At 42.9% G+C, this 27499-nt stretch overlaps 1 protein-coding gene across 4 annotated transcripts in view; it reads right to left on the bottom strand.

The window, feature by feature from the left end:
* The window catches only part of PRUNE2 (prune homolog 2 with BCH domain), a 271291-nt gene that overhangs the window by 67255 nt on the left and 176537 nt on the right, over positions 1 to 27499 (bottom strand). For all 4 annotated transcript variants that reach the window (XM_057721032.1, XM_057721034.1, XM_057721035.1 and 1 more), the window contains exons 8-9: positions 19297 to 25858; positions 18203 to 18968 (exon numbers count right to left, since the gene is read on the bottom strand). In XM_057721032.1, the coding sequence (XP_057577015.1) occupies positions 18203 to 18968; positions 19297 to 25858 (7328 nt within the window). The remainder of the gene's footprint in view (positions 1 to 18202; positions 18969 to 19296; positions 25859 to 27499) is intronic.

Here is a 27499-nt window from a genome sequence, read left to right as displayed (position 1 = left end):
GTCTTATTGACAGTTCTCTTGCCTCCCTTGGTTTATATTCCCTTCTGCTAAAATGCTCCTTCTCCCAACTATTGAATCTACCTCATCCATGAATACTGTATTTGCTCCTCTACAACTAAGGAGAAGGAGCAAGGCTCTGTCACCTGTGAGGGCCCAGAGCCCCTCAGTTCCACCTCTTATGGAATTGACTTTACGCTTTGCAAGCCATTTGTTTTGCCTTTGTATCACACGCAGTCTTTAGGGGTAGATAGCATCCTGTTCATAATAAATGCACAAGCTCTGAGAATAGAGTCCAGTTTCATTTTCCCCAAATTTCTAAGGGTTGTAAAGGAATTAGGAAATGCCACCTTATCCTTAAAATAGAAGAGTAGAAGGATTTTGTTTTTTGTTTTTTGTTTTAAGCTATGAAAAATGTAAATGCATGGACCAGATTTTGCTAAGGGCTTCTCAAAGGCCCTGGGGTGAAAGGAAATAGCACAAGATCAAGAGCTAGGCCACCTGGGTTCTGATCTTGGCCCAGCCACTGACTATCATCTTGAGCCAATCCCTCACTCTAACTAAAGCTCACCTGCTTATAAACTGAAGAAGTGAGTCAAAATGAATTCTATGATTTGTTTCAACTTATATACCTTAGTAATTAAAACTCAGAATGTAAGAATAATACGGAGAATCATACAACTATCAAAATCCCAGGCAAATGGCTTAACAGAGCCCTTAAATGATCATGGTGTTCAAACAGGGGTATCCACTCCTGCTTCTTCTCCTGCACCCCTTGTGTACACCCATCCACCAGTACCCCATGATTCCTGCCATTATTAATCCAGAAAAAAGCTGCACCCAAATGTTCTTTGTCAACTCTGACACAGACAGGCTACCAGGGAGAGAATCTGTCCTTCACTACTTTTCCCTCTGCCCCTTCTCATCCCTTCCCCTCTCCTCTGACTCTCCTACTGACTACAATGGATAAGGAATTGAGAACCCATCCCAAATTCAAATACTGCTCTAGCAGGAAGCTGATCCCAGTAAAGCTTCTGTCTGCAAAATCTTGGCATGTCAAAGCCATTCCACGCAAGCTAAGAAGGGGGAAAAAAAAAAGCTTTTATTTGCTGTAGGTGAACCCAAGCTTTCCTGTCATAACCTATAATGAGTACCTGAACTTATGTGCAAACCCCTCACTGTCTTCTAGCTAGCTAGAAAATATGAAGTCTAAAGGTCAAAAAAGCACCATGATTCTTTATTTAATACGAGATAAATCCTTCCCTGAGTACAAAGACATTCAAGAATGAAAATCCAAATGGAAATTCACTGGAAAGTACCAAAGAGAGCCCTAACCATTAGAAAAAAAGTTAATTTGACTTCTTGTTAATAGGAAGGAGAATCTGGCTCATTACCCATAAGTACCTACGAAGCTTTAGATCTTATTTGGGATGTAACGGGTAACTCTGCATTACAAAGCGAAATCTCCTGGGGCAGTTTAGGTGCCGCTGACTGTGAATGACAACAGCCGCATCTTGTTTATTTGTCTTTGAGTTGCAGAGCAAGGTCCAAGCCATTTTTTTTTTTTTTTCAAGCCATTTTAAAGTACAGAGCTTTCACCAGCCTGCATAAGTGTAATTTACTGATAGAGACACTTCCGGAAAGGCACCTTCTTCCTCCCAGATAATCTGCCTCTTTAAATTAAGAGAAAGGTCGTGGATCGTTTCTTTTAATTACCAGGAAGTTTAATCTAATGATTCCAGTTTTTACATTCTGTGAATATGATCAATTATGATTTTAAGAAAACTTTCATCAAATGAACATTCTGAAATGGACTCATTCAGTGTTGGCTTCTATTTTTCTCTCTAGGAGGGGGTCGGGGGACCATCTGGTGGGAAATGAGCCCAGAAGCTGTGCTTGAATAGCAGTTTACATAAGATTCACAGCACGTCAACAGTCCCTATGAAAGAAGGGGGACAATTTATAGAGATTATGTCCCACTGCCCCTTAAGTTACCATGACCCGTATTCTAATCTCAGGCAGAATCACACTTTAAATCACTCCTAGATGGGAGTCTAGTTTTGTTTTTTGGTTTCCATAAAGAAATTTCATATTCTATGTATTTCTTGTTTAGAATTAACCAGGTGAAAATTTTCTTTTTAGTTTCTCACATAACTTAGTTTCTCAGTGAAATACTGATATTCTCTAAGTAGCGTATTGTGTCTTGATTTTGAAAAAGCAATAGAGAATAACATAAATCTGTTTTTGAGGATGACCTATTTCTGCATCTTAGAACTTAGGTAAGATTTAAAGGTTACAAGATTCATCAGAAAAAAAGAGAAGTGTATGTTACTAGCTTCAACAACTATTAGCAATAACATAAAAAATAAAAATGCCACTGTACCAGGACCACTCTGCTTGTCAAATAATCCAAATAGACATTTCAATACCCATTAGACAAAAGTCCTAAACAGTTTCCAAACTGTCATTTCTTTGATTTTCTATCTCCATTTTCATCATAGACAGAAAGGAATAAAAAAAAACGTTTATAGCTATGCAGAGTCTATTTATCTAATTACCTGATCACCAGGGGAGGGGCAGGAAATAGTGTACAGGACCACAAGCCCTTCCAGTATGAGTTGATACAGGATGAAATGCAGCTGCCAGCTGTCACTTGCGAGGGGCTGGGCAGAGCTCTGCATCCTGTCACCCCCTCCCCTCTCCCCCTCCAACTTCCCAGCTGCAATAGCCCGGTCTGTGAGGACAGCACTCTCCACTGCAACCTGACCTTCTGCAACCGACCCTCCTAAAGCTGCCCCAGGACCCACGTACCTTCCGAGGACAGAGGAGGCTGGAAGCTGAGAAGGATGCTTCGTTACAGCTCCTCAGCATCCCCCGTCTGGAGCAGCTAACTGGAAATACAGAGTCGCCTCCATTTTCTGGTCACGTGATCACGGACACATCTAAATAAGGACGATCACCTGCCTCCCAGATCTCCCAGTGAGCCATCTCGCTGCTCCGCTCCAGCTGGGGGATGGAGCTGGGGCTGTGCGGAGTTTCATTTGGGAGTATAAAATGCTCTTTCAAGCAGGTTATGGAGTCAGAAATGCCCCTTGATTTTTGTGTCTGCTTAGAAAAACTGCTGTCACTCCTGTTACTGAGTAAGACTAGATGTGAATGGGCTCAGAGCACAGATGGGAAGGAATTTAGTTCCCCTGAAACCTGTTTTTAAAAAAAATCCCGTGTCTCCACAGCACACCCAGTAAGACGGTAGAGTAATGATTTTCATTTCGTAGACAGTGGTTAAGACCGTAATAAAAATGGACAACATAAACATACCAAGGTATGTAAAGAAGTCCAATTGGAGATTCTAAGGAAAGTTAGGATGTTTGCCCAAGATCCACACGGCTTTGGCTATTGAGAAACAAAGGCATGTGACCAGTAAGCATTTAGACTCTAGAGTCAGAAAGCCTGAGTTTGAATATAACTTCCACTACTTACTTCCACTACCACCCTGCCTGGTGCCTCAGACTGCTGACTCACAAATGGACAACAATAACAATGGTACTTTAAAGCAAGGTAATCTAGGTAGAGATTTTAGAGAGACTGGGTTAAAATAACTCACAAGAAATGTTAGCGACTAATACTATTATTAATTCTAAAAATGCCAACAGAAATAGTTGATGGAGTTAAGTCAAATGAAATATGAATGAAAATCTTACACAACAGAAAAGCATACATTGATTCGTTTGATCTTCAAAGGAAAATAATATGTTGTCAGACTAATCAAACAAAGACTTCTGATCACCATCAGGCAAAATGTCAACGTGAAAAGTAACTATAGGCACCATCCTCAGAACTAGGTTGTCAGAAATCCCATGTTACATGATCTTGTCCCTTTTTTGGCGGGGTGGTGGCTAGGTGGGTTGGGGAGGGCGCCATGGTGGAACAGGGGGATATGACAGTTTTAGGTAATCTCCAATTGAGCTAACTCCAGTAAAACAGGAATGTGAATTACTCAGCCGAGGACCTGGCCATGGTAAATACTTAAGAAATGTTAGCTCCTATTCTCAAAATGAAGGACATTCCTTGTCTTCTCCATGGCTGTTGGGGGTTGTGAGGGGGCAGTGGGGAAGGGAGAGGAGGAAAAAGTGAATTTTTATATCTCTACTTAAACTAAAAGCCTACAAAATTCTTCCAAATTATGAGCAGTTATGAAAATATGTTCTCATGTGCCTTCTATCACCCAGCTATGGAGAACTGGGGGTGGGGCCATTAGAGGGTCATGACTTTTCAGGGTTCAGCAAAAAACTTAGCACAGTTCCCAAAGCCAAGATGAGCTAGAAATCATCAGGGGAGAATAGATGGCTTCAGAGCTGGTTGTACCCTGGGTGTCCAGCGTGAAGGCTGAAAATGGGGTCTCTTTGTGAAGGGCTGGCTCATTAGGAGTTTCCCTCCTCAGGTGGAAAAAGGCAGCAGTTGGAGCTGCAGAAAAAGGAGTTACCTGTTGCAGAATAGATGCTGTAACTGAACCTGTCCTTAATAGCTATTTTAAAAGTCAACAGTTGATATAGAAAGTATTACGTTATTGTCATCAGGCCAATCACAGATACCTGTAAAACATTTAAGTAGCACTGCATTAAATGGGGAAATAGGGACATCTATTATCACCAATGGCATTTCCTCTTGTCTCGCAGGATGTTCTCTCAGACTGTGTTAAGGCAAGATAGCCCAGCTCAGAGTCAGCTGGGCACCTGAGGAAATACATGATCTTATTCATCCCACTGAAACAGTTACAATTATTAAAAAAAAAAAAAAGAATTCCTGCTTAAATGCAGTAAGTAGCATCCTAATTCTTATATGGATGAAAAGGACATGGTAGATGTCAATCCAGGGGATGTGTAGTTATTCTTCAAAAGCCTAATACTTTCAAATGAGTATTTAATGAAGTTTAAAAAAGCAAAAATAAAGACGCCCTTTAAGATTATATATGGTCAAGCACTACTTGATGATGTACAGATGACTAAGTAAATAGAATAATTTTTCTTCTCTGGCGATTCAAACTGGTATAGGCAATGGATAACAAAGACAAAACAAAACAAACAACCCCCGCCCCCCGCCACCAAAACACACACACACAAAACCGAACAGGCACACCTGTTTTTCTCCATGAGGCCGAGTGAAGTGGGTAACCGCACACTAAGTACACTGAAAGACTATAAGAATCTTGGAAGAACTATAATGAAGAAGAAAAGCACAAGAACATTAAAAACAGGTGACTATGGTCTCAAATTTCAAAAGAAGGGGAAAGATGGATTTTGCAATATTAGAAAAGATGCATATTCCTGTTATAAGCTGAATGTTTGTCTTCCCCCATGCCCAGATTCATCCGTTGAACCTCTCCCTATGTGATGGTTTTAGGAGGTGGAGCCTTTGGGAAGTAATTACGATTAGGTGAGGTCAGGGGGGTGAGGCACCCATGAATGGAATTCGTGTCCTTATAAAAAAAAAACCCAGAGAGCTCTCTCACTCTTTCTACTATACAAGGATACAGTGAGAAGTTGGAAATCTGAAACCTGGAAGAGGGCTGATTTTGAATTTCCAGCCTCTAATACTTTGAGAAATAAATGTATGTTGTTTAAAAGCCACCCAATCAATCTATGGTGATTTGTTATAGTAGTCTGAACTAAGTCACTGTCAGACTAAATCTAGCACGTCTCCCTTGGAAAAGGAAGCAGCAAACACCAGTAATTATCATTTCCATTAAAAGCAAATTATGTTGGACAAACTTGACTTTCTTTCCCATTCCTTCAATCAGGCGTATTTATGCGGCGCCTCCACATGTGGCAAGTGCTGCTGTAAGCACTAGGGATACAGTAATGAACAAGACAAACCAGACACCTGCTTTCCTGCAGGCTCCATTCTCATGTGTGGAGAGAGACACAACAAAATCAGTTAAACAGGTAAACAGAAGATCTTTTCAGATAGAAAAAAAAAAAGTGGTAGGAAGAAAATAAAGCTGGCGGATGGGGTAGAGCACAGTTCTCAACCTCAGCACTGTTAGCCCTTGGGGCTGGATAATTCTTTGTTGTGAGGGGCCCTCTTGTGCATTGTAGGATGTGTAGCAGCATTTGTGACCTCTACCCATTAGATGGCAGTAGCATCGGCCCCAGTTGCAGCAATCAAAAACGTCTCCAGGTATTGCTATATGTCTCCTAAGTGGGAGGAGCAAAATTGCCCCTGGTTGAGAACTAGAATAACTTGGTGGTACAGTTATTGCTACTCTAGATGGAGTGGTTATAGGAGGTTTCTCAGGGGAACCACAAACAATGAGAATAAGCCAGCCATGTCAGGAGAGTTCTAGACAGAGAGTATAGCTGGCACTAAAATCACTAAATTGGAAGAGTCTGGTGTGCAAGACCAGGCTGGTGGAGAGAGTGGTCTTAGTGATTAGAGATGTAAGCAGCAGCTGGGACACACCAGGCCTTACAGACTATAGTTCAGAATCAGGATTTTATTCCAAAAGAGATGAGAAGACATTGGAGGGTTTTAAAAAGGTAGTGAAGAATGATATTCTCATTTGAAAGGCTCACTCAAGCCAGTGAGTGGAGAATGGACTGTAGGACCAGGTTGGCAGGATGGAGACAGGAGTCTGCTTGAAGGATCCATGCAGGCTGCCCAGGGCAGGGCTGCCACATAAGGCTGGGTGGATTGTCTGTGTGCTGGGTTGATGGTTTACGGATAGGAAACTGGAGCTCAGGTAGGTAGTTACACTCAGTTCATTATAATAAAGTTGAGAAGGAGACCACCTCCAGTATGGTGAGATGAAAGATTCAGGTCTGACAAACAATTCCAGGCTCCAACTTCCCTCTTGAACTGGAATGGGAAGTTAGCAGCAGAGAAATGTACCATGGCGCCCCATGAACTTGTAGTTCAGATATGGACATGTTGGCAGAAGTAAATGGTGATTGGCGCTCAGTGGCAAAAGCAGGGACCGCTGAGATAAACGGAAAGAATGTGAAACATACTAACAAGAAGAAAGCCAGCATAGCAATACTAACATCAGAAGAAAAAAAAAAAAAGCAAAATTCAATAAAGTAGAAAACAAACACACAAAAACAATAGGAAAAAATTAATAAAACTAAATTTAGTTATTAGAAAAGACTAATAATATGAACCCATCTCTAGAAAGATTGAACAGGAAAAAAGAGAGAAGATACAAATAGATAATAGGAATAAAAGAATTATATGACTACAGATATAGTAGAGATTGAAAACTAATAAGAGACTATATGAACAACTTTATTCCAAAACCTTTGAAAACTTTGATGAACAATTTTCTAGAAAAATATTAAACAGCAAAGTTGATAGAGAAAGAATTATAAAACATGAATAGACCAGAAATCATTAAGAAATCACATTTCTAGTAAAATATCTACCCCCCAAAAAGGAAAAGGCACAGACAATTCTATAAATATTACCTAATTCTCATGTATTAGAGAAGCCCCCTAGAGTATACAAGTTATTCCAAAGAACAGGAAAAAAGGAAGGCTCCCTAGTTTGTTTTATAGTGTCAGTACAACTTTGATTCCCAAGCCAGACAAGAGCTTATATGATGAAGGAAAATCATAGGCCAGTGTCAATTAGGAAAATCTAAATTATTTCCCATGGTAGAGGGAAACTACATACTGCACTAAAGTTTCTAAAATTCACCCATCTAAATGACTTCAATTAATATTTGACTATGCCACCTCAATTAATGTTTGACTTTAAGTTACAACTTCAGTATACATGCTGTTTAAAGTAGTCTGGGATATTAAGATGTATAAACCATAATCACAACCTCAAGTGGCTTACATCCAGATAGGTTAAGAGAGTCTCTAGCTAATATAACATGAGGCAGAAGGTGAGGAAAGCCACAAAAAGGTTCAAAGTAGAGAGAGATTCAGGAGATGGAGGGGTTCCTTCTGTTTGATAAGACTGGAGAATGCTTTAGGAAGGAATAGGCATTTGGTCTGGGTCTTAAATGAAACGTAGGATTTCAATATGCAAGAAGCAAGGCATTAAAAGAGATGCTGAGATAAGAGCAAAGAGGCAAGGGAAAAAAACTCTCTTCAGTGAACAGTTCTATGAAGGGGCTCTATATGCTTACTTATACTTCCACTTTAAGACAACGCTGATAGATGTATGAAAACCCACCGCCACCATATAACTTAAAAATAGCTGGGGAAAAAACAAGTGACAGGATCACAACACGAAGTAATATGTATTCTGGAATTCTATACATTTGATACTGGTAAGTGATAAACTTGGCTTTGAAATGTAAACATCCAAGGAGCCAACTCAAAAGGATAAACATGATCAATTACATAAAGGCCATTAAATAAAGTCATATTATTTAACTAATAGTCAAGTTGGAGATTGGATTGTGTTTGCTCATGACAGCACAGATATTCTGATTAGAAAATCATGGTCTCCGTAATATCCTTGGCATAGAGATGAGTTTCACTGGGCTGACCTAAAGTTTTCCATCAAGATAAGCCAATGACACACAACAAAGACAATTCAGGATAAAGAAACTGTGTGGGATCCTCTGCAACATGGTACAGGTACATAGTTCTCTGCTGGCTGGGCTTAACCCAGTGCACATTTTGGAACGTGTAAAGGACCATATGCGTTTCATATTTCTCACTCAATCCGCCATAAATTCTGATTCTCATTTGATCAACATTTCAGATAGTTTAAGGGAGTGAATTAAAAATTTTACTCCCTGGAAATTGGACAGCTGCATGTAAATCAATGAAGTTAGAACACACTCTCACACCATGCACAAAAATAAACTCAAAATGGTCTAAAGACTTAAATATAAAACACGACACTATAAAACTCCTAGAAGAGAATATAGCCAAAATATTCTCTGACATAAATCGTACCAATGTTTTCTTAGGTCAGACACCCAAGGCAATAGAAATGAAAGCAAAAATAAACAAATGGGACCTAATCAAACTTATAAACTTTTGCACAGCAAAGGAAACCATAAACAAAATTAAAAGACAACCTACGGACTGGGTGAAAATATTTGCAAATGATATGCCCAACAAGGGCTTAATTTCCAAAATATACAAACAGCTCATACAACTTAATAACAAAAAACAAACAACCCAATCAAAAAATGGGCAGAAGACTAAATAGACATTTCTCCAAAGAAGACATACAGATGCTCAATAGACACATGCAAAGCTGCTCAACATCACTAATTATTAAAGAAATGCAAATCAAAACTACAATGAGGTATCACCTCACATTGGTCAGAATGGCCATCATGAAAAAGTCTACAAATAACAAATGCTGGAGAGGGTGTGGAGAAAAGGGAACCCTGCTACACTGTTGGTGGGAATGTAAATTGGTGTAGCCACTATGGAAAACAGTACGGAGGTTCCTCAAAAACCTAAAAATAGAGTTGCCATATGATCCAGCAATCACACTCATGGGCATATATCTGGACACAACTATAATTAAAAAAGATATATACACCCCATGTTCATAGCAGCACTATTCACAATAGCCAAGACATGGAAGCAACCTAAATGTCCATCAACAGATGAATGGATAAAAAAGATGTGGTACAGGGCTTCCAAGGTGGCACAGTGGTTAAGAATCTGCCTGCCAATGCAGGGGACATGGGTTCCATCCCTGGTCCAGCAAGATCCCATATGCTGCGGAGCAACTAAGCCTGTGCGCCACAACTATTGAGCCTGTGCTTTAGAGCCCGTGAGCCACAGCTATTGAGCCCCTGTGCTGCAACTACTGAAGCCCACGTGCCTAGAGCCCGTGCTCTGCAACAAGAGAAGCCACAGCAATGAGGAGCCTGCACTCCACAACGGAGAGCAGCCCCCACTCACCACAACTAAAGAAAGCCCACACACAGCAAAAAAAGACCCAACACAGCCAATAAAATAAAATAAAATACATAAATAAAATAAATTTTAAAAAAAGATGTGGTACATATATAAAATGGAATACTACTCAGCCATAAAAAACAATGAAATAATGCCATTTATAGCAACATGGATGGACCTAGAGAGTCTCATACTCAGTGGAGTAAGTCAGAAAGAGAAAGACAAATACCATATGATATCACTTACATGTGGAATCTAAATATGACACAAATGAACTTATCTAAGAAACAGACTCACAGACATAGAGAATAGACTTGCGGTTGCCGGAGGTGGTGGGAGGGTGTGGTAGGGGAGGGATGGATTGGGAGTTTGGGATTAGCAGATGCAAACTATTATGTATAGGATGGATAAACAACAAGGTCCTACTGTATAGCACAGGGAACTGTATTCAATATCCTGTGATAAACCATAATATAAAAGAATATAAAAAAGAATTATATATATGTATAACTGAATCACTCTGCTGCATAGCAGAAATTCACACACACAACATTGTAAATCAACTATACTTCAATAAATTAAAAAATTAAAAATTAAATAAACTTTATTCTCCAGCCATTACCTAGAACCAAACTCTCATGTTGACAATTTTAAAAAGCCATATCCTTTAACCAACAGTTAAAATGGAGGGACGGTAACATTTTAATTTCCTCCATTGGTATAGCTTGTATTTCTACAAATGGTGACCCAATCCTAGACTGACTTTTTGACAGCTTCTGTTCTAAAGGAACTCTCATATGTGTCTTGAAAACAGATCCTCCGATGCACGGGAGGACTACTTAACTAATCCTGTATGTTTATATAAGTCAGTCCACTTTTCAGAACCTGAGCTTCCAATGCTCTCCAATTAAGCCAGCTGTGCTGCTTAACTTCTCTTTGCTTCCTCAGATCCACTTTCCTACTTTTTCCACCTTGCTGTCCTCCCTGGGAGGCTCCCTTAGCTCACCCTCTGAATTCCACTTGGTTTTGACCAATGAGGGCCCCTGGCGGGAGATCAGAGGAAGAAGGAAGGAGGCTTCCTTCCTCTGGGAAGGCCTCAGGCTGGCTACGTCCCTCAAGAGTAGGTCACAGCTCCTTCTAGGATGGCCCTTTCTACCCAAAATCCTCATTCTGGCTTCTGGGAATCACTGCCTCCCCTCACCCCTGAGGCCTAGGAATCATGGCTGTTCTGTTACTCTTCCTGGGTTATCACACTACTCCTTGAGAGCTCCTCACAAGTTGCTGCCATCTTTCTAAATACTCCCTTTATTAAATATTTCTCCAATTATCCTGATTCGAATGGGTCATCTGTTTCCTGCTGGGTCCCTGATACACTAGTACATCTTGCTTTCAAAAGCCATGACTTCTTATCTTCCTCAAATGCCATCAATTTTCATGGAGGTCTATTTTTCTGACATCAGTTTTGACATTTTGCTATTCCAGCTGGAGAAGAACCTTGGATTTTTCCCCAAACTAGAAGCCAGCACAACACAAAAGGGCTCCTCCGTGGGCGTTCCTCCCACGAGACAGCTGAGTTGCACCACCTTGTGTTGGCGCTCGTGGCTTTCTCTCGCTATAAAATTCCTCACCACAAAACACCATATCTACAAATATGTGCAAAACTGAAATGTACTTTGAGGGGCCTGATTCCCTCACCTCCCTCCGGCCTCCAGCCACTGGAGTTGGTGCCACACATCACAGACGGGGAGCAGTTTACTGACACGGCAGTAGCTGTCATGGATTTGCTGAGGTGGGAAATAGGCGTTCAAGTGTGAAAAGAGCTCAGTAGGTCACATGACAGTGTGAAAAGTCAGAGGTGAGTTCTGACTTAGTTATTCCCAAAATCTCTCTTTGGGAACTTTGGCTACTAAACTTGATGTACTTTTCCATGGGACAATGGGAGAACAGGAATAAATACATTAACCTGTAGAAGTTCAAACAAAATTATTTGTCTAATTGACAAGCACTAGGCTAGAAGGGAGAAGACCTAAGTTCAAATCTTAGCTTTATCACCTTCTCATTTCTGGATGATATTAAACAGCTCACTTATTGAGTCAGTTTGTTTACTTACGAAATTGGGATAATAAAACTTGTCATGTTTATCTCAAATGGAAATTGGATGGACCGAAGAAAATAATGTATTTGTCTATCTGCCAGCGCTAACTGGAAGTCTGCTCTGGGACAGGCTGGCCAGAGGTGCAGAGCTGGCTGGGGGGAGAGTGGGATGAGGGTTGGGAGAGACACCGAAATAATTTTTTTTTTTTTTTTAAAGAGACTAAGGCCTGAATTAAAATGCCAATTTAAAGGACTTTTAATGATACTTAATTATCACCACCAAGTCACCAAGTATAACACACCAAATGATAAAATATAATTATAAAAATAAACGAACACAGAGTCAGTGCCAAGTTTGGTCTTCCAGGTTTGGTTCAGAGCAAAGCCAGAAAATAGTGCACCAACAAGGGAACACTGTAGTTTATAGAGTATCAGTTTACCTTGGGAAAAGGGCAAATGTTTGGAACTGGGATAGAGCCCATTCAAACATACTACTCCGAGAGAGGGGGTGGTGTGTGCTCAAAGAGTCTGATTCTTCTGAGAGCTCAAACCTGGCCTCAAGAGAAAGAGTCAACAGTTTATTCCTTTACCTGTCTTTCATTTCCAACATTCGCATGGGTGTAAGACCCAGGGTATAAGACTCCTCAACCAGAAGTTATAGACAGAAAAAGCTGATTTCAAAAAGCTCTCATGAAAAACATAAAAAGATCTTCTAATGGTGTCACTCACAGGGAGAAAGACAAACTCTTTTCCAAAGTCTTGTCAGGCAGAAAAAAGGGCAAAAATTACTAATTTAAAAAGAAAAAACAAATGCACAGAGATCATCATAAGAACCAGGTCACGGGAAATATGAAATCTGTTGTATTTAAAGGTCATGTTTATTTTAGGGAGCACCAAATAACTCACTATGCAGAACTAGGAGAAAATGGGATTGACATATACATACTACTATATATAAAATAGATAACTAACAAGGACCTACTGTATAGGATGAGGAACTCTACTCAATACTCTGTAATGACCAATATGGGAAAAGAATCTAAAGAAGAATGGATATATGTATATGTATAACTGATTCACTTTGCTGCACACCTGAAACTAGCACACTGTAAATTAACTGTACTCCAATAAAAATTTTTAAAAAGATATATCTAAAAATGGTACTGATGAACTCAGTGATAAGAACAAGGATGCAGATGCAGAGAATGGACTGGAGAACTCGAGGTTTGGGAGGGGGCGGGGGGTGAAGGGGAAGCTGAGACGAAGCGAGAGAGTAGCACAGACATATATATACTACCAACTGTAAAATAGATAGTCAGTGGAAAGTTGTTGTATAACAAAGGGAGTCCAACTCGAGGATGGAAGATGCCTTAGAGGACTGGGGCAGGGAGGGTCGGGGGGACTCGAGGAGGGGGGAGTCAAGGGAGGGAGGGAGTACGGGGATATGTGTATAAAAACAGATGATTGAACTTGGTGTACCCCCCCCCCAAAAAAAAAAGATATATCTCCATAAATACAAGGGTTAGGTTACTTCTAAATACTCTGTTTCAAAAGTACATGTGACAACAGCTCCCCTGTCTTTTCCATTCCTCTCCTCCCTTCTTCCCCCACTGCCCTCTGCTGTATGTATCTATAAAGGGTTGGACAAGTATTGTCAGTTTTCTTAGCCCTCTTGCATATTATTTCCTTCCATCACCCCGCACAGCTATATCCTTGCCCCATACCTATACAAAGCCAATATACTTGTATAGCAATTATCCCATTTTTATGTAATTCCGATGGTGAGTTTACAAATGTTAATGGTTCCATGCTCTCTTAGCATGTAGTTGAGCTCCTGAATATAACCTCTGATAATGTCATGTGGCAACTTGGCTCAGCTATTGTGCCCAGTTATGTGGTCAAACACTAGTCTGGATGTTGCTGTGAGAGCATTTTTAAGATGTGGTCAACACTGAAATCAGCAGACTCTGAGCAAGGCAGATTACCCCCTGGAATGTGGGTGGGCCTCGTCCAATCAGTTGAAGGCCTTAAGAGCCAAAGCTGCAGTTTCCTGCAAAGAAAGGAACTCTCCTCAAATCTGTGGCACAGAGACTCTGCCCAGGTTTCTGGCCTGCTGTCCTGAAGAATTCTGACTCAAGACTGCAACAACTCTTGCTTGAGTTTCTAGCCTGCTGGCCTGCCCTGCAGAATTCAGACTTGCCAGCCTCTAAAACTGGGTAAGCCAATTCCAATTCCTTAAAACAACTGCCCCTAACCTCTCTCTCTCTCACTCCTCTCTCTCTCATACATATATATTGCTCTATTGGTTCTGTTTCTCTGGAGAACAGTGACTAATACACAATTACCCTCTCTTCACGTGACATTCTTGCAACCATGCCTTCCTTAAAATAAACATATACATGGTTTGTTTTAAGAAAAGCCTGTGTGCTGCAGATGATTCTGCAGCTGTTCTCTGTGGCCACACAGGAAAGAGCAGGCATGTGCGTCAGTGTATGGGGAACTGGCGTGCAATCCTTAGCTGGAGGGTCTACAGCTGGAGGATGACCAAGCTCTTGGCAAAAGCCGCTGGGAAGATTGATCCTAGGGAACTAGCACACAGTGCTGAAGATCTCAGGGAGACTGTGTATCTCCCAGCACTCACAACAAGTTTTGTTAACAAGAGACAGTAGGTGGCGGATGATGAGAAAAGGTGTCCTTCTAATGTCCCCTCAGATTTTGAAAATACTGGGGGAGCTGAGAGGGGGTGTGACTGTGTGATGAGGGCAAGAAGCCAATTTGTAGCTGGTGTGGCATCTTGCATATACTATTGACCTACTTTTGTTTTTGAAGACCAGGTTTTAATTTTTTTGTTTTTTCAGGACAGTTTTGATTTTGGTCCACTGATCAGATTATGCATCGGAAGACGTCTCCAGGCTTTTGGTCTGGAACATACGGCTATCTTATCATACTGCTTCTGTGATTACTTCCTGTCTCCAGGATTTCCTTTATGTTACTCTCCCCAGTTAACTCAGCCAGCCTCTCACCCCCTTCTTCACCTTCCTAGGCTATGACCTTCCTTTCCTGCCTATCTCAAATTACATCTCTCAGGACTGCAGTATAACTTTTGTGGGCCTCGGGCACGTTTGCCTTCATGGGCTCATTCTCTCACTAAAACAAAAATAAAAACAAACACCTAAAAATGTGCTTCACATCTGTATTGGTAAAAAGAAATATAATCCACACCGGAATATAATCCACATAGGAAAACAATCACTTTTTCTTTTAATTTTAAAAGAAATTCAAAGCTTCTCATGGGCCTCTTAAAGTATCGTGGGCCCTGGGCACTCTGCCTCCTGATGCTGCTGGATAATAAGTCATCCTCATTCCTCCTCCATAAAAGAGGCCTACACAGATGCCTCTGTCTTAACTTACGAACATTAACACGTACTCCAGACACAGAGAGGCTCAGATTCAAAGCCCAGCTTCTTCACTTTCTAACTGTAAACCAGAGCAAGTGATTCAAACTTTCTGAACATCAGTTTCCTCCCTTGTGTAACTCTTACCTCATACAGTTGCCATGGTAACATGAGACCCTGCATATACAATGCTTAGTACCTTTTCCAGGGCAAATGCCCATAACTGGCAGCTATTTACATTTAAACTGACATTGGGCATCAACTATCTTGATTTGAATATCATACTATTAGCTACCTTTTCGCTTATGTTCAACTCCTTTGTTAAACCGTAAAGTCCTAGAGGCATGGGACTAAGTTTTAGGCCAACAGTTCTCAAACTACTGTGCATCAGAATCCCCTGGAGGAAGTGTTGAAACACACACAGCTGGGCTGCACCCCAAGTTCTTGATTTGGGAGGTATGGGGTAGGGTAGCTAATACGCCTTTCTAGCAAGGATCCAGGTGCGGATGGGGCCTGCTGGTTTTCGGGCCCCATTTAGAAAACCAGTGTTTCAAATAACTCTGCACCCTCCTAAAATCTAGCAGAGAGAGAAGCTTTCAAGCACTTCAGAGTAAATTATTTTGGCAAAAGGTAAAACAAATGCCAGCAGGAACATCTGTCCCCTCCCCCAACTGTGAGAAAATTTTCATTCCTGCAGGGGCTGAGCAGAAAGAGATGAGTGAAGAAATCTCATTAAAAGAAAAGCGGGTTGTGGCACAAGTGAACACCATCATCTGTTGGATTTCAGGGGCATGTGCAAAATGCAGACAAGAAGCCAAATAATAGCTCAGCCAACTCAAGGCTGCCTGTGCTCTGAGCTCAATCTATAACAATGCCAGCAGGGCTGCTGGGATCCATCTGCTACTCTCTTTCTGATAACGGATCTGAGGTCTCTCTGGAAGGAAATAGCTTGACAGCCAGAAAGAAAGATTAGGCCAACTGAAAGTGTCTGGATTTATGAAGCTGCCCTTGAATATGGCACAGCTTTTAACTCTTTACGGCACTTTGCTAACGGATTCTTTCTGACTTCTCTGCTCTTTTCATGGAGAAATGTGAATGCCAAAGCTCTCCTGGAAGCTTTCTATTCATACACAAATTAAGGTCTCAGGATTCAATACTGAAGGAAGCCTTGAGATCCTCCAGCCCAACCCACCGATTTTATGGATGGGGAAACTTAAGCCTAGGGTTAATCCTAAAATACATAACTGGTAGTGGCAGAGCCAGGCTGGAATCGGGCTGCCTTGACTTGCAGTGGGTATGTAGTGTGTATAGTCCTTTATGTTCCTAAAATGATTAGGGAAAAGATATCTAAATGTCTATCAACAGAAGAATGGATTAAGAAGATGTACATATAAACAATGGAATATTACTCAACCATTAAAAAGAATGAAATGTCATTTGCAGCAACATGGATAGACCTAGAGATTACCATACTAAGTGAAGTAAGTCAGACAAAGACAAATACCATATGATATTGCTTATATGTGAAATCTAAAAAAAAAAAAAAAATGACACAAGTGAACTTATTTATAAAACAGAAACAGACTCACAGACTTCTAAAACAAACTTATGGTTACCAAAGGGGAAATGGGGACGGGGTATAAATTAGGAGTTTGGGATTGACATATACACACTACTATATATAAGACAGATAATCAACAAGGTCCTACTGTACAGCACAGGGAACACTACTCACTATTCTGTAATGACCCATACGGGAAAAGAATCTGAAAAAGAATGGATATATGTATATATATATAAAGAATCACTTTGCTGTGCACCTGAAATACAACATCATAAATCAACTATACTCCAATATAAAATAAAAATTAAATTAAAAAAAATGAAAAAGATATCTTTTTTCCACTACACGTTAAGGAAGAAACATGATTTTCTTCTTTACTTAAGTTACTTTTCACAACATGCCCTTTTGTCCCTGGAAGCAGGAGGGTTTTATCAGAGCTAGTGAAGAGAAACGAACCACCCTAAACAGTTTTAGCAGGGCCTGCAAACTTGAGGGCAGGGACAACATCCATTGGCTACCAGACACTTGGCCAGAGCAGAGTCTCAAGAACCAAATGGTGAATGAAGGAATGAGTGAATGGCTGGTTTGATGGTTATTTTTCAGTCAGTTAAGGAATGAATGTTTCACACTAAGATTTTAAACCTGCTGTGGAGTCGCCTCATTCTTTATCAGTAAGTTAGATGCTCACATAAAACCACAGTCACCTTTTCCGTATGACAGGCAGTGTGTCTGCTGGAAAAGCACAGACTTTGGGTGTGGAAAACTGTGAATCCCGGAGTATTCCCTCTGTTCACCTAATTCTAGGCACGTTATAGAAACTTTCTGAGCCTCCCCTCCCCTCCCCGCCACCAGTATGTGTGAAAGGAAGATGATAATACTTACTACTTGAGAGTTGCTGTAAGGATTAAATAAGATAATGTGTGCAAACTGCCTTGCACTATGAATACACGTGTGCGTCCTCTCCCCTCCGGTACCAACTGCCTATTTAGAAGTAATACAGGTAGTGAGTAGGCGGAGTTAGCCTAAGTATCAGGAGGGTAAGTATGACTCTGGATGGAAACCGAAGGGACTTTTTTGGCTGAAATGTACACAAATCATCATCATTATTATGGTTCTCTAGCAGCTGCTTTTACGGATGATATGCTTTACAGTAAATACAAGCAAAGCTCCTGCCATCTAGGCGTTCTTCATATTCCATAACCCCTCACCATTTCCTCAGTTTCTCATAAAATCGTTTTCAGGAAAAAAAAAAATAAATCAAGCTTTTTGCTTACCCCTTTGGTCTTAGTTTCCTTGTTCTGGGCTCAAGAAACTCTGTCTCCTCCTCCGTTTCCTTTTGAGGGATTACGTTTTTCTGAGAAGGCTGTGGGGCAAGCATTTCCCATCCATTGTCATGGGTGACAGCCTGCAACACAACTGTATCGGGGCCAGCCCTGCCTTGGCTCTTGCCCTCCTGTGATTGGCTGCATACACCAGAGGCTTCCTCTAGTGCTAAAGACTCCAGAGGCTTCACACCTCCCAGAACCTGGGTCCGGGGGCCCTTGCCCACGCCGTGACCAAAGGCTGGCTCTACAGCCTCGCCAGACCACCCAGGACCTGAGTGCCTAGTTTCCGCTGATGGGTCACCAACTTCACTATGGCCCAAGGCCATCCAACTCTGGTCTCGCCCAGCGCTTTCAAAAGACCATCTCTCATCATCTTTGGAAGACATTCTCTCTGCAGAAAGATGGTTGCTTTCACTCAAGGAAGCAGGTTCACATGTGTCTGGGAAGCTTGCTAACCGAGTTCCTGGCAGCCCCGTTTCTTCGGAATCTATGTGAAACTCTTCTAATTCCGATGTGATTGTTCTTGCTTCACAGGCCTCTGGCTCTGGGGGTGAATTTTCTTTGTGGTTTACAAGTATGTAATCCATGTGTAGTACATGATGATCTTCTTTCTTCTCAGTGTACCTTTCTTCCCCATATTCGGATTTTAACTGTTCAGACTCTTCGGTAGGAATTATTTTTTCTTCTTCCAACTCTAATATCCCCTCGCTGGCACCTACAAGTGGCAGATGAAGGTGAGAAGGAGAGAACAAGCCTTAATTAACACGTTATATGATCTGTGATCTTTCAAATGAGCTATCTGAAGAGAGATAGTTTAAAAAAAATATTTTATTCTGTAGAGAGATTAATTTTCTCATGCACTCTCAAGGACAGCTATTATACTAGCAATAGATATTACTGCAGTAAGACAGGACTTGGTTAAGCGTGCACTGCAAATGTAGTTAGTTCCTCTACACCCACATTGGTAGGAAGAGTGTGTTTTACAAATGCATTAACTGAACGAAAGCAAGTGCTTGAGGGTGGAGGAAGGAAAGGTTTCTTACCATTTGGTGGTCCTATGTCTCCACCTGCTGGTGAATCTGAACGATCTGTTTCTACTTCCCAGTCAATGTTTGATGGAGACAGCTCAATGTTGGCATCGACTCCAACAGGCAAAGAAGACTCTGACTCAGGGTCTTCATGAATATGCAGCACAACCAGCTGGTGTTTGGGCTGTCGGTTTGTGGCCTTAGCGTGGTTTTCCTTGTTTCTTTCATCAGGAAGGGCAGAAAGCAGTATCTCTGCAGCTTCGCTCCCCAGAGATTCATCCTCTGGAGTCCTAGCTTCCTCTGTGGTTTTGACACCAGGAGTAGATTCTGTGAGATAAGATAAATCAAAGGGAGGTGTGTAAGGTGCCAACTCTTGCTTCAGGGCCTCTTCTTCCAAGGGAGCGTCACCACCATAGACAAAGTGTTCAGGCTCCTTCATTAAATCTTCATCGATATTTTGGCCCATGACATCATATTCAAAGTCACCCCAAGAGGCTTCGGATGAACAGATATCTTGCTTCCCTCCCTCCCCATCAAATGGCGTTTCTGGATTGCCTTCTGATAATGTCAGTTTACTCATGTCATCTATTGTTCCCGTGGATGTGTTGAGACCTGAGGCATCGCTGAAACTGTGGTCAAAGGCAGCTTCGCTGACATCCAGACAAGTGTCCGAAGCTAGCAAAGCATCAGGAACTGTGGCAGGATTCTCAGTAGCAAAAGATTGCTCATAGTCCAACAGGCCCCCGGTATCAGTCTGACTCTCAGGAGAAAAGTCTTCTGATATCCAAGAGCTGTTGCCGTCCACAGCTGGCTCTTGGTGAGTTACACAAATAGCAGTTCCCACATTTTCAATCATCGGGATTATTCTGTCAGTGGGTTCCAAAACTGGCGCTATATCTGGGTTGGCTCCTTTTTCTGATGCTTTTAAACCTGTAATGTTTTCACTGTTTATTTCAGAAGGTGCAGGAGAACATTTGTGAGAGGCAGGTGGAAATGAGTCATTCGCGTTTGCCTGTTCGCTGATTGGAGGCAGTGGAATCGCGTTTTCAGAAGACAGGTCTGAAGTATATGGGACAAATTCCTGCCCAGGCTCCTGACTGGGTTCTTCATCTGTCTCTGACTCGGTAAGATATAACTCACTGGATTCCCCTTCAGGTCCCATCCCAGCACTAATGTGCTGCTTAATCTCTGGCTTTGCTTCATAATCATGACAGACATCGGGGCTGTTGGAAGCCTGGGAACTGCCATCGTAGTCACAGTGAGTCAGAATATCAGGATTCTCACCATCTGTCTTCAGACTGAAGGGTTGTTTCACATCCATCCACAAGTCGGGTGAAGCTGAGGCCAGTTGCCCACCCTCTTGGAAGTTGCCGTGTAAAATATCTGGAACAAAGGCACCTTGGGGGCCCTCACTAGGGGTAGAGTTGTCCCATTCAGAGCCTGACTTCTTTATCAACTGGGCAGAAGAACTGACAGCAGGGAAATCTTCAGAGGTGATGCTTGCATTTGTCATTTCACTGGGGTGTGATTTTTCTTCTTCCCACCAATTTGTTTCTTGACACTCGGTCGTTGCTACATTAGGTATGATGCATCCATTTTCATCTGTGTGAGTAAGTGTTGGGTCTGGCTCATTCCAGACAGAGAGCCCTGTATTCTGACACTGCTCTTGGGTAGCTGTTTCTGAGGTGAGCTTGTCACCAGCAGAAGACATGAAGGTTTGTTCTCTGGAATCCTTGTCTTTAACTTGGTCCAATATTACGAGTTGGTTAAGCTGACCAGCTTCTGGGTCTGGCTGCCTTGGTTGAATATTCCAAAGTTGCTCATGGGCATTCTCCCCATTATTATCCAGGAAGGATGATTGATGTTTATCACTGAACGGATTGGTACAGTGCGTTCCCAGGGATTCAGGATCACCCTGAATGGGTACTCCCCAGGGACCCATGTTTTGGCATACTGAGGAGTTCGTCTGCAACACAGCACTTGAGTTAGATAATTCCCCTTCAAATGACCTCTCAACTGGTCGCCCTTCCTGTAGAGAGGCATTCCACCACTCCGTGCTCTCAGCTGAGAAGCCAGCCATTTCCAAATTAGAATAATTCTCATTCTTTGTTTCAGCTTTGGGAGAGATTTGCCATATGACATCTCCCATCCTCCCTGTTTCCGGAGAAGACCTCGTCTCCTTATCCACTGCTGTAACCTGTATTTCAGTCTCCTTCAGTGATGAGAAATTCCAATGATCAGGGCTGCTTTGTTGATTGTCACGGAATGGGTCTGACTTGTTCTCATTCTCTGCTGGTTCTGGACTGCCTCTGTAGGAAGAACCTTCCTCAGACTTGGGATCAGCTGTGGCCAAGGACTTACTAGATTCATTCAATGAATCCCAAGCTCTGAGTTCACTCTCAGCAACTTGGCAAGCGGCCGAAAAGATCTCTTTCTCCGCTGACTCTTCATCGCCTACACTATCATCATCAGAACCTGAGCTTGTTGAAATGAACTTGGCATCGTCCAGCTGCACACTTTCAGGAACATCACATTCATTTTTCTCCTGATGGCTAACCACTGGATTTCTTTCCTGATATGCACCTGAATATTGAGAATATTGGCCTGTTTCAGGGCTAGATAAAGAGGAAAAGGAGTCACAGTCTATTGAGTCATCCCAAATCTCTAAAAATTTAGGAACCTTGTGATCTAAGCTCTTTTCAAACCTGTCCATTCTGTTTTTCTCCAAACCCTTCATTTCGGTAATTACTTCTACTTGACCATCAGTAGTCATTAGTTCAGATTCTTGGTGATTCTGCATACTCCAATCATCTTGGTTTTCCTCCTGATGCCCAGTATTGGGTGCTTGGTCCCAGGAAGGCAGTGCAGATGAAGAATCATTTAGGTCAGGACTGGATGCGCTTGAATGTGAATACTCACTAGAAATACTCTCTCTGTCATCATTTCCTGATAAATTGGCTCCTGGAGGGCTATTTTCAGTATTCTTAACTTCGAGATTCTTGGTTATCTCAGAACATGTGTCTTTAGGGCTGTCCCAAACGTCAAGGCCTTGGGGACATTCATAAGGTAGCTCTTGTTTCACTCTCTCCAGTTCCAGAATGTTACATTTTTCAGTTTCTTCCACAACCATTTCAGATAGAGATACATCTTTTGGGGCATTCAGCCTACCTAAAGTTTCAGTAGTTTCACCTGAATTTCTGTGATTCATGAGGTGCTTGTCACAGGTCTCTTTCACCTGCAGGTGATCTGTGGACACCTCTGTTTGCACATCACAGAGGTCTGGAGCGTAAGACCCCTTCTCATGCTCTAATACCTCCCGGGGTTCCTCTGTTTGAGGACTGGAAGTGACTGAAAGAGAGCTGATTTTGCCTGACTCACTGGAGATTTCTTGATGATCAGATGCAGCCGGGGAAGGGCATTCCTGGACACCTTGCCCTTTTCCAGAAGCCCCTGAGGCTCTATCCATCAGCTCCTCCTCACTGGGGCGTGCCCTATCAGCAGCTTCATGGGATTCCTTCTCACTTTCCTTTTGTCCATAACTAGGACCCCTCCAGGGATCTGAGCTTGCAAAGTGCCCTGGATTCTCAAGCCTGGTCACCAAATACGCCGTATCACCTGGCGGAGTTCTTCTGCATGTGTCCTGCTTGTCGGAATCAAGTGTTTCTGACTCACTGGCTCCAGAGGCTTCCAGCATGTCTGGGATATGACTGTCTTGAATTTTTTCTAATGAGCTGGAAGTTTCAGGAGGTGATTTGCTTTGCTCTGAATCTGTAACATACGATGGGATGGGTAACATTAATGATGACACGGCGTTCTCTCTCATAACAGAATCCCAAATACTATCCGCGATCAGCTGCCCGCTTTTTTCATTCAGCATGAGATATTCTTTGGGAGCAGTGTTGACACTGTGCTCAGAAGAGGCAGGGAGTTCCCAGTCTACCTGATTCACTTCCTGATAGTCCACGCCCCAGGGTTCTACCTGTCTCACGGAAAATCGGGTTTCAGGTTCGGCACCTTCAGCCATGTACCCTTGTGCCTGACCTTCACCAGTGATGGCCACACCGGCACTGCAGTCATCCCAGTCCAAGTCATTGTCCATATCCGAGATGGTCGCAGTGGACTGAGTGTCCTCCAGAATCACTCCGTTCCACAAGTCGAGACTGTTGGGGGCCGCCTGCTGGGAGTTAGCGCTGCTGTGCAGAAGTGTGAGCTGTCGGTTTGTTTCATTGTACAGCTGCATCATGCTGGGGTCGTCGTAACTGGACTGGCTGCTTTCCCCAATGTCATCCTCCACGGAGACGTTCTGATCACCTGTGGGCTCTGCCTTGAGTAAATCTTTACCTGGGCTGTGAGTGGCGTTTATTTCAGAGCTACCATCTGCATAAGGTGAAGCCCACACTTCCAGGTTCTCAGGACCTGAACTAATTCGATTTCTAGGTGGCTGCTGCGGGGACTGAGGAGCCACGTCAGCATCCCCCGTGGCACAGTTAGCATCTTGTGACTCAAGACCTCCCTCTTTAGCAAATGGCTTGTCTTTAGTTTCTTTTTCGTCTCTAGCAAATGTTGGTGAAGTATACGAGTCAGAGGTGGAGTAGTTGGTATCTAAGGGGGATGGCACTGAATCTTCCCCTATGTTGGATGCACTGTAATCGGAACATTTATAGGATAAGAAGGAATCTTCCCAAGGTGCTAGGACATCTGACCCTCCTTTCTTGTTACTCTCCTGAAAAAGGTTCCAGGAATCTACATTTTTGTACATCTTCCCCCTGAGTTTTGGATCCACTAAACCATTCTGATCTTCCTTCGCTGGCTCAGAACTATTCCATGCATGCTCCACATCAGATCTGGGATTTGCAGATATGAGGATACCATCCCCGGAGTCGTGGTTCTTCTCACCCCAGATTTCTGGAACTGCTTCATTATTTGCATCCCTGGGCAAACTGTCCATGAGGTCTTCGGAAGGGAAAGAAAACCCGCTTTTCGCCATGGCCCACTCGTTCGGGTCCCTCACCGAAGGTGTCTCACCACTGGTTGGGTGCAGATTCCAGGTATTTTTCAAAGCTTTGGGGTCATCTTCTTTACCAAACGCACTCCAGGCTGGGAATGACGCTGCAGCTGCTGGTTCCGCGTCGTCTGTGGGGTTCCCCCACGGCTCAGGCATGGCTGTGGGGGAGCGATCAGAACGCCACAAAGCGGCGAAGTCTTCTATCAGGTGGTTTGTTCCCTGAGGAGAAGCATTCGCCACATGCAAGTTCTCAGGGGACATGTCCTGAAAGTGCAAGTTCTTCTCATTTTGCTCTTGAATATTATTGCTGTCTAGCCCAGGCTGACCAAATTCTGACTCCCAGGGACTTGACTTTGGGAAGTCAAGAGTCTTGGGTTGAAATACAGAATCTGAGGCTCCCCTATCCACTGGGCTTGGCTTGTGATCTTTCCATGACTCAGGGCTCTGGAAGACCGATTCCTGTTCACTGGAACTCCAAGCATCTGCAATATTTTTAGAGTCGATTTCCAAACCATCCCACCAGCTGCTGCACCGTGCCTGGGCTGGAGGTGGCCCTGTGTGACTCATGTTGACTGTCTGGGGGGTCATATCTTCTGAACAGAGCAGAGCTGGTTCTTCGGTGGAGGGGGAGCTTTCCACAAAGCTATTCATAGGTGTTGGTGGGACCCTCTTTCCAACATTTTTCAGACTTTCTGGTGAAGGAGATTCATCTTCCATAAACCCTGTCAGGCTCAAATTTCTTTCAGAATTATCCTTGGGACTTTCTTGTCTCTGGACAAACTCCTCATCAAATTCCACAAGGCTATCTTTGCCAGCCCCTGACAAAAGAGAACTGGATGAATAATTAGACACGTCCACCCCTATCCCATCAAGTCTCTTAGGCCCTGTGGCAAGCTGTCCTTCTGATGAATCACTGTTGGGGAAGAAGTCATCTGTTGGGGAGTAGTCTGCAGAATGTGAAGATGGTTGGGACTGCCCAGAAACCATGGGTGCTGAGTCAAAGTTGAAAAGGTCAAAGGATTCACCACGTTCTCCAGACCAGGCATGCTCCTCCACTACTGCCCCTTCAGGGATGGGACTGTAGGAGTCAAACCCTGGGAGGAGGCTATGGTGGGGCCCAGCACCTTCTCCCACTGGACTGTCATCACTGAGGAAAACCGAGCTCTCCTTGGATGAGCGGCTGCTCCTAATGGTGGCCAACCCACTATCTGGGCTAACGAGGTCCACGTTGGCATCCACCTGGGCCTGGTTAGAATCACTGAGATCAGGTGGGTTTTCGATGAAATTCACGGAGCTGGGCTGTGGCTCTATGTCAGAACCATACAACTCCATAATCCCGGAGGATCCCTGGGAGAGCGGGGCGCTGCCTGCTACTGCTTCTGTGGAGGATGTCCGGCTGTTGGAGGCCATCTCTGGACATCTCCTGTTGATGACTTCCTTGACAATAAGTACCACCTGATCACAAGTCACTGAAGGGTTCTCCTGCTGGTACACCAGGATCTCATCACAGCCACATTCAAAGGGCTCCAGCTCAAGGCAAGGGTTCTGGCACTCTTCCAGTTCACAGCAGATCTGTCGGGGAGGCACAAGGATTTGTGTCAGCGTTCAGGCGCTCTTTGCAATTTGTCTTTCTTAACTTTTTGTAATGTAAAATTAACCTGTGTTCATCTGTCTAAAAAGAAGACAGAGAACTGAGAACTGTATAACATAAAACATGGAAAGTTCCACTTAATATACCACCAATGCTTTCTCTAATCCTGCCAAATTGGCTTTCGTTGAACCCCAAATCCACAGCTCAGTTTTAGAAGTCCAATGTGCTATCCATTGCGCCACAGAGCCCAGCGCAACAGCTCAGTTTTGCTGGCTCCAAAGACTTACAGGTAAAGAGAAATAAAATCATTTAAATACTTTCCTCAATACCATCTTCCAACAAGAGCAAAACTCAACTTTGCAAAAGACAGAGATAATGCTGCTTGCTGACAAAAGTAGAGGAAAAGTATTGGAATAAGGGAATATGGGGCAGAAGGAAGGCTCTTGTTGGTAGCAGGCAGCCAGGACCTGCTTTAACCTCTGAAAGCCTCAGAAGGCAAAGGAGAAAGTAGGAAAGAGAAAGCAGCTGCCAGGGGCAACTTTCTCAACAGCACTCAGGCCCCAACTGTCCCTTCCTGCCTCAGGAAGCATCTACATGGAGCCCAGAAAAGGCAAAGCTGCCTTGGAAGGCAGGGAGATGTGTCACGGGCAGTGTGAGGCCAAAACTGGGCTGTAGCACTATGATTTTCTTAGGAAATGTTGAGAATATTTTGTACACTGGGCATTTGAAATGGCCCCATGAGATTAGTGAAGGTAATAATAACAATAACGATAATAGTAACAACTACAGAGCTCACATAGATAGTAATAATAAAAATAATTAGCATTGATGGAATGCTTTCATATGCCAGGCACGGTTCTCGGGTTTTATGTGCATTATCTTCTTTAATCCTCACAATAATTCTACAAGGTAGGAAATTTTTATCCCCATTTTTCCAGTGAGGAAATAGAGACAGAAAGCTTAAATAACCTGACCAACAACACGCAGCTAACAAGTGATGGAACTACAATTTGAACTCAGGCAGTCGAGCTGCAAAGGCTGACCCTTAACCAGCTGTGACCACATGGCCAAAGAATGATTCCTCTAGAGCAGTCTTGACTTTGTGTTGCTCAAGATTTTAAGGAGATGTCTCTTGGGCAATGGGTGGGGAAGGTTGGGGTGGGGGCAAAGGAGAGACAGTGTGGAGTCAACTCAAGGGCTTTTAACCTCTTTGTCCACTCTTCTACTTCTGTCTGTCTTAGGTTAACCAATTTTTAAACTGATTTGCTACAAAAAGTGATTTGAAAACCACTGTATTGGAGGCTTAGGAGACCTAAGTCCTGTCCCTAGGAAACCAGTGACCAAAGATACAATTCAGCTTTGAAACTCAGTGCAGAGCAAAGCACTGAAAAAGCCACAGGTTGGTGAAGCAATTCACAGATGTATGTGGGTCAGAAGGGTACCAAATGCTTCTGCAGCAGGAGAAGGGGGCTCATTCATATCTGGACTTGGGCAGGCACAGAGAGGCTGGAGAGTGAATGCAATCATATTTCAAGAAATGGATCTTTTGGCGGACAGAAAATGAAGATGTCAAAAAGAAGGGAGTTGAGACTTCATTTCTAGCTACTTGTGGGTGGACCAGT

Source organism: Hippopotamus amphibius, chromosome 2 (assembly GCF_030028045.1).
Source record: "Hippopotamus amphibius kiboko isolate mHipAmp2 chromosome 2, mHipAmp2.hap2, whole genome shotgun sequence".
Taxonomy (NCBI): Eukaryota; Metazoa; Chordata; class Mammalia; order Artiodactyla; family Hippopotamidae; genus Hippopotamus; species Hippopotamus amphibius.
This window is presented reverse-complemented; position numbering and strand designations above follow the sequence as displayed.